This window comes from Hakea prostrata, chromosome 9, assembly GCF_041222555.1.
Source record: "Hakea prostrata isolate BN-2017 chromosome 9, UWA_Hpros_2, whole genome shotgun sequence".
NCBI lineage: Eukaryota > Viridiplantae > Streptophyta > Magnoliopsida > Proteales > Proteaceae > Hakea > Hakea prostrata.
This window is the reverse complement of record NC_142608.1, coordinates 56,377,644-56,385,359: the sequence shown is the minus strand read 5'-3', so window position 1 is coordinate 56,385,359 and position 7,716 is coordinate 56,377,644. Positions and strand designations below refer to the sequence as shown.

The following is a 7,716-nucleotide window of genomic DNA, read 5'->3' as shown; positions in this document are numbered from 1 at the left end:
ATTTAGATTACCAAGCTTTTAATTCTTTTTTCAAATTTTATGTCATATAGCATCATTGAAACTAGGTGGCCCATCAAGTAGACAAATCAGATCCGATGTGGATCTTGAAAACCACGTATAAATAGTATCTGACTTGTATCTTTTTTCCGGTAAAAGTATCTAACTTGTATATACCCCCCCCCCCCCCCCCCCCAAGTCTTCGATTGAACATTGATTAACCAAGCTATATTATGCCAATTTTAGAGCTTAAATATATACAGGTCAAGTACCAAAGAGAGTCTTATTCATCAACAAGAAGATGTACACACTACGAAGAGTACCACACAACATCCACTTTTACGTACATTATCACTCCAAATAAACACAAAGCCTCTAGCACCCCCTTCAGGAGGCATAGAAACACACTTTGGAAACCTTAACAAAAAACAATACTTACTAACATCAACACTTACAGACTTAAGTTTAGATAAAAACACAAAATATGACATTTTCTTCTTAACAATGCAAGAACTTCTTTCTGAATCGAGAATCGGCCAAGTCCCCGACAATTAAGCATTAACCCATTCGTTTCCCCTCTAATGACCCTTCTCGGCTGGTCATCATCGCCTCAGTACAATTCAAAGAATTTGGATCATCCAATTTGAGCTTTTTCCCGTCTTTTTCCTCAGAGCACTGCGAGTGCTGGATTTGCATTTCATGAAATTCCAATTTTCGTTTGCAAAGGCAATTCTAATGATGGGACAATGGATTTACCTTAGTTCTTGTCTTTTGGAACTCGACAGATGGAAAATCGGCCAAGATAATAGACTGGAGTTCATCTGCCGAAACCACCGGCTTTGAAAGATCCATGCTGTCAACTGGTGAAGGAGGTGGAGCTTTTGTAGGGGAATAAGGCAGCAGAGGCTCCACTAATAATCACTTACAAATACTAATTTTGATTTGAGTAGAGAGTGATAACTTCTCTTTGAATAGATAAAGATGGATGTATGTTTTTTAGAGAATTTGTACATCATTGTGATGCTTGTAGGTGTTTCCCCTACTTACAATTTTTCGGAGGAAGAACTTTTTGGACTATCAAACTGACGTAAACAAGTAGGAAGTCGCAAAGGACCCATCAAAGATTTCCGGTGCATCAAGTGAGAAATTTTGAACTGTAAACCTCCGCCAACAAAGGAGCCATGGCCATGGGTCGCCACTCTTCTCCTTGTCTGTTACCTACAACATTGAGAACGTTTCCATCAGTCTCATCCTATTTGAAGTTTGAACTCAACTTGAAATTTGAAAATTTCATTTCTCATAAAAAAAACTATCCGTTTATTGCATGGCCATCCCATGTATAATGCATTCAACTAAAAATTAAACAATAAAAAGCCATATGGATTAAATTATTCAAGAACATAAAATCTTCAATGCTTGTGTTCAGTGTTAATATCTAACACTAAAAAAATAAAAAATAAATAAATGAAAAAACAAAACAAAAAACCTAAAATGCAACGAAGTAAATGCTTACCCTTGAGTCATCCACGTCATCATTTTCCTCCTCCACCACATTGCGGCATCCTCCACTTGCACAGATGAAGACTCAAGAGTGATTTCACTTATGTCCTCTACTATTTCAGGAACAACACTGCGTTCAACCGCCACAGATGAGGACTTGAGAGTGATTTCACTTCTCTTGTCACTCTCGCAATCAAAACAAGCTCCATTGCAGTCATTAGTCTCCTCTACCTCTTCTAATTGCCCAGGAATGGAACTCGGTCGTGACCAAGATGATAATCTCCAATCAAGAGGATCTACTCCGCAGACATCGTTCACATTGTGCCAGTTGAAGAAATCAGTTGCCACAATGGCATTTGAATTGTCATTAGCCTTCTGTTTGTCAAGTTCCCTGTCCTCAAAAAAGACCTCCCAAAATTTCACTCTACATATGTCAATCTGAGATTCAATAGCTAAAATCTCAATAGAATCTTTTCCCTGCAATGGAATCCCAAACCAGTCAAAGCCTTTGAAATGGTGAATGTATATTATATCTCGTTTGCTGGTATAATTAACTTCCTCAATCTTCACTGAATGATAACACCTGATTGTTTTATCCTTATGATGGTATATATAAGCTGTGATATGTAGATTAACATCTGGTAGTAACCAGTTTGGCATATCCATTTCAATGTCAAATTCAAAAACAATGCACAGAATTAACCCCTTCTTGTAGATACCATCATTAGCAATCAAGGAAAATCTAATTTGCAATGGCAGCTGATTGGGAAGGAGTGTTCCCTGCAAGTCATAGGAAAAGAAAGGAGATGTCAATATTAAACCACACTTCAAATTAGCTCTAAGTAGGGAAGCAGTCAAACAGTAATTTAAAGACTCCAGTTGTAGAAGATAGCGCTATCCTCACATCCCTCATTCACACAATTAGGAAGGGGTCCATCTTGTTGGTGTTCACAGATGGATCGCCTTTTTAAATATGTGATGGAGGGGTGTGAGGGTAATGTTACTTTCTATCCTCGATGGTAGAGGATCCCAACTGGTAATGAAAGGTGCCTACCTGGCCAAGTAGCTTCCTTGGGCTATATGTCATATTATAGCAATTCCGTGCATTTAGTTCTTCCAAGGATTCTGTTCCTTCAAGGCCTTGAAGGTCCATTAGCACTCTGCAACCCTCAAGACAAATTATCCGCAAATTTCTCAACCTTGACAAATCTGGAAGTTGTTCCAATGAATCACGACCTTCACAATTAAGCTCAACTAAACTTGAGGGAAGTTCTGAGAGGGATTTCAAAGGGACCAAACTCTGGGATTCATCAGAGTATTTTCTTGAGTGAGTATCTACAAGAGGATAACAACTTCCAACTGCAACGACTTCCCCTGAGATCATATCCCCTGGGTAGGGTATCGCTAGTGAAATATCTAACACTACTAAATTCTGAAGCATTGAAAAGTCATCAGGAAGCTTGTAAATTTGAGTGTTTCTTAAGCTAATCATCTGCAAACGCCACATTCTTCGCATTGATCTTGGTAGCCACACTAGTTCATTGCAATTTGCGACATCTAGTACCTCAAGCTCATCCAATGCTCCAATACTATCAGGCAAGGTGACAATTCTTAAATGATTTAATCTCAGCTCAGCCAAAGATTTCAAATTACCAATGGACTTTGTTAACTGCTTAATTGATGAACACTGGTTAAGATTAAGACTTTTGAGCCGACTCAACATTCCAATGGAGTCATCTATATTTTCCAAGGATCTACAGCCTTTAAATGTTAGTTGCTCCAAACAGGGAAACCATGAGAAATTTGGTGACTTTGAAAAATTTCTACACTCACTCAAGTTGAGAGTTTTCAAGTTTTGGAACTGCTTCAAACATGCAAAGAGAAGACATTATAAAACTATCTATAGAAATTCAATAAAATCAGAATAGAAAATTCTCAAATATTATATATACCTTATTTTTATCTTGAGGTTTGGCATTCCAAGCTTGTTTGATGTTGCTCCCTGAAATATCGAGATGAACTAATCTCTCATGACAAAAGTTGGTAGGTACAATATCCCAGGGGCAGTTCTTCCACCTGAGCCATCTTAAACCAAATGGTAGACACAGAAGCTTTCCTTTGAAGTTTGTTGAACTAATGTCAAGAAATCTTAGGTTGGACATCTCCTTAAAGTGTTTACTATCTAAATAAACATCTCTTGAAAATTCAGAGGGAAGGATCAAACCTTCAAGGTTGGCTCCCTACAAAACAAACCAAAGTAAATTGAGCATAGATACTAAATAGACACAAAATAAAAATCGGCAGAGATAACAGTGTAACCCAATATTGCAAAGTTTTCCTCCAAGTTTGTGAAGAATTATAATATGTTTATTGAACTTGGTAACAGACTAATGTATACGTCAGAAACAATAAGATATAAGCTTGAAAAGGTGTGAGAAAAAGAGAGGGCTATACGTTTAGGTCTTACCTTGTATGCGCCTAAAACTTCGATGATGTCGTAGTGAGACCATAACCTACTACGGTTACTCGGCTTTGTAAAGCTTTCATCCATTACAATCTTCCTTCCCATATCACGAATCTGATCATGCATTTTCATGCATTCAATGAAAAGTCCAGAATGCTCACAAAAGTTTGATTCAAATTTTAGAAGCGACCTTTTAATTAGTATGTGTAATGCTACTTTTGGATTGTATCCACAAGCTTCCCAAAGGGAAATTAGCGTTTCTTTATCCCATCCAACAAAGAAGCATGCAGAATCCAAGAATATGGCTTTCTGATGATCATTTTCTAGATTGTCATAACTTATCTTCAACCTTTCATAGACTTCGGTAGGAGGAAACTTCTTCAAATCATGTATTGTATGTTCCCATACATCATTTTCTCTCTCATCAGATAGAAAGGAGCCCAACACCTCAAGAGTCAATGGCAACCCTCCAGAATAGTTAGCCACAACACGTGAAAGCTCCATATACTCTTCAGGAGGTTCATCCTTTTCAAAGGAATGCAAGCAAAACAGCTTCTGTGATTGGTCATCATTCAATTCCTTAGGCCTATAGATTTTATTTTCATCAACTTTAGCCACACTTAAGATTTTCTCATCTCTTGTTGTGATAATGACCCTACTTCCTTGGCCAAGCCAATTTAAATCAATAGCCAAAGCACTGAGTTGGGAACGATGATCCACGTCATCAAGAATAAGAATAACATTTGCTCCTTGGAGTCTTTCTTTTATCATTTTCCTTCCCCTATCAACACTTGGTATTTCACCATGAACATTTCTTTTGGAAATGCAATAGATAAGCTTCTCTTGTAAGGCAACCAACCCATTAGGTTTTGACGCTTCTTCTCTAATGCTTGCAAGAAAGCAATTCTGATGAAAACTTCCAATGATGCAATTGTGGGCAGCCTTAGCAATAGTGGTTTTGCCAATACCACCTATGCCACATATTCCAATAAACCGGACATCTTTAGAATCAATCTTTAGTAAAGATATTATATCGTTTACTTGGGATTCTAATCCAATGGGGTATTTAACATCACTCAAGAGATAGTTGCTAGTTTCTCTTAAAGTTCTCTTAACAACAAGCTCAACTAACTTTGACTCATTGCTGCAATCATCCAGTAAAATGAAGAACTTAGTTCTCAATTGAATGAAAAACTAAGTATTATTTATGAACATAACAGACAAGTTAATATTAGCAGAAATTGGAGGCATGAATCCCCCAAGTGGCAAAGTCATACATGCAAAATTATTTGAATGAGAAATTACTCATTTCGAGTTTTTGAAAAAATAGATTTGTATATCCTTTCCTCATACCTCATGACATGATGTGAGAAGTGCACAGGTGGTAGTCAAAAAGGATCTCATGACCAGAACACAACCAAGAAGAAATCAAAAAGTGTTTTTTATACTCCTTATTCATTAAAATCATATGCACCTCATCATACTTCACTACTTTTGTAAAGTAGAATTTGCCTTCCACGTGTACATCTTGTGAATGTCTCTATAAGTCATGGGGAGGTGTTTGACTGACTGATCAAATCCCCCCAGAGAAATTGCTTCGTTGTGAACAAAGATACAATTCAAATTAATTACTTCCTTTTGAGACCCAGGCATAATTTGAATCATTTCCTTATAAAACAAAAATACAATTTAAACCTCTTACAGGGTCATATTTCATGTTTCATCGCACTTCCCCCATTGGCTCACCTCTATTCTCCCCACCTCCAAAAGAAAGTTTTTGAGAAAAAAAAGGGGAGTCAAGCAATCTGTTCGGGGTGGTTTCCATTTGTTGAACTTATATTGTATGGGAATGGACCAAATTCTATTGAGACTTATATTAGGTAAACTTAAGTGGCTTTAACCAGTAGTTTGTTATTGGATATCAGCAGGTCACTTTTACTGTATATATAACAGTGCACCTGGCTAGGCAACCGTGCGTACCACGGCCCAGGTCACCGTACCATGCGTACCTCTTGATGGTACAAACAGGGCGTTGGAAGAATTTCTCATGTGGCATGGCTCTTCCATGCATGGACATGTTGCCCTCGCATGTAGTATGACCATCTCTTGGCTGGCTGTCTCTGCTCCCCACCAAAGGAGATCCCCTTCCCCCACCTCTCAAGGTAGCTCTTAAGCTTTTGCTACCTTTTCCAGAAGGAGACATGACACCCACTCCCCGTAAAAAAAAAAAAAAAACAACTAGGCTTAGGCTCTCTTTGGTATGATTTGCATTTGGTATATTGCCTATTTTTGAATAATCATTTGTGACAATAAAATATAGTATACAAACTATATACATTTGATTACTATTTGTACAATCCATAAATAGGTTTTTAGATAATCTACAATTATAAATAGGTATGGTTACTTTTTTGTTTAATATAGAATCTAAATATAATTACCCACTTGATCCAGGTAACAAGATTCGCTATATTTCATTGGGACATTTACCTAAATATTATCTAGGCATTATGACCCTTCGACGTGAATCAACACAAAGAACATAAACCCTCTCTCTAATGTGCTGCCTTTTTTGTATCTATAACAATGCTAGAATTTGCTTCCCAAAAGAAGAGAAGAAAGAATGATAAAAATTGAGAAAATCAATAAGAACATTGAAAAATGAAACAGAGGGAAAAAATTAAATAAACAAAACCTTAAAGCGCGTAATGATAGACCGCACCCGTTCAAACCAAACTAGTTTGGAGAGCAGAGCAGATTAGACTCAGTTGCGCGCTTCAATTACAAGTTAGTTAAAAAAATAATAAATAAATAAATAAATAAATAAATAAATAAAAAAAAAGGAAAGAAAAAGAGAGAAAAAGAACAGAATGTTAAAGTAATAACCACAGAACAAACAGATAACCTTTATTAATAAAGGGGAGAAAAAAATGGAAAAAATGGTATGAACTGAGACTTACCCATTTTCGACCTCACTAAGAACCCATCCCTTCAATTTCCCTACCTCTGTCAAAGCATCCCTCCAACCTTCTACTACAGAGAGCTCATATTTTGTCAGATGCCTAAGAAAGGGCAAACTGAAGCTTCCGATCTGATGTCGAACATCATGAGGATCCACATCGAGGAATATTGGCAAAACAATCTGATGGTTGGATCTGTGGCACTCTAATATCTTGACAAGTTCCATCAAGCACCACTTGCTATCGGCATACCGTTTGGAGAAGATAGGAATAGAGATTTTGGAATGTTGGATTGCATTGAGAAGTGCTGTTCCGATCTCTTCTCCTTCCCACAGCTTGTAGCTATCCATAAAGACATTGATCTGCTCTCTCTTCAAGGCATGGTAGAGGTGGCCAGTGAATGATTTTCGAGTATCGTCACCCCTGAAGCTGAGAAACACATCGTAAGTTGCTGAAGATCCATTGGATCTGGAGGAAGAAGAAGAAGCCTGGGCCTGTCCTGTCATGGGGTTTGGAAGTTGCAGTCTGAGATAAGAAGATGTTGAAGAACTCTCTTCCCTTGTTTTGGGTTTTATACGGATGTACACAGCGTTGAAAAGTGAATGAAAAGTGAATGACAGAGAATAAGCAGTCTTCCGGGAAACTTCACAGTTTGCATGTTTTATTTCTCTCGTACTTTTTTATGTGGGGTAGCCGGTTTATGCTTTAGCGTGTTTTGCGGGGGTTACTTTAGGATGCCAAGGCGACCAATGGGTGAATTGTTTTGCGTGGTTGACAGTTGAAAACTTCTTATAG

The 7,716-nt window shown here is 37.6% G+C and overlaps 1 protein-coding gene across 1 annotated transcript; it reads right to left on the bottom strand.

Annotated features, from left to right (window-relative positions):
* Positions 1-346: 346 nt before the first annotated feature.
* On the bottom strand, positions 347-7,439 carry LOC149005644 (disease resistance protein Roq1-like). Its single transcript, XM_089169688.1, has 6 exons — positions 6,922-7,439; positions 3,965-5,105; positions 3,450-3,737; positions 2,552-3,358; positions 1,511-2,277; positions 347-1,215 (listed from the first exon to the last, which is right to left on the bottom strand). The coding sequence occupies exons 1-6, from the start codon at positions 7,425-7,427 to the stop codon at positions 1,212-1,214; spliced, it is 3,513 nt and encodes a 1,170-aa protein (XP_089025814.1). The 5' UTR covers positions 7,428-7,439; the 3' UTR covers positions 347-1,211.
* Between the last annotated feature and the right edge of the window lie 277 nt (positions 7,440-7,716).

Bases quoted from the DNA above. Each gene is read 5' to 3' on its own strand.
- LOC149005644 (XM_089169688.1), bottom strand. From the start codon at position 7,427: ATGACAGGACAGGCCCAGGCTTCTTCTTCTTCCTCCAGATCCAATGGA. The intron at 5,106-6,921 runs GTAAGTCTCAGT...GGATGATTGCAG, and splicing joins CTTAGTGAGGTCGAAAATGG to CAATGAGTCAAAGTTAGTTG. The intron at 2,278-2,551 runs GTAGGCACCTTT...TATGACTTGCAG, and splicing joins CAAGGAAGCTACTTGGCCAG to GGAACACTCCTTCCCAATCA.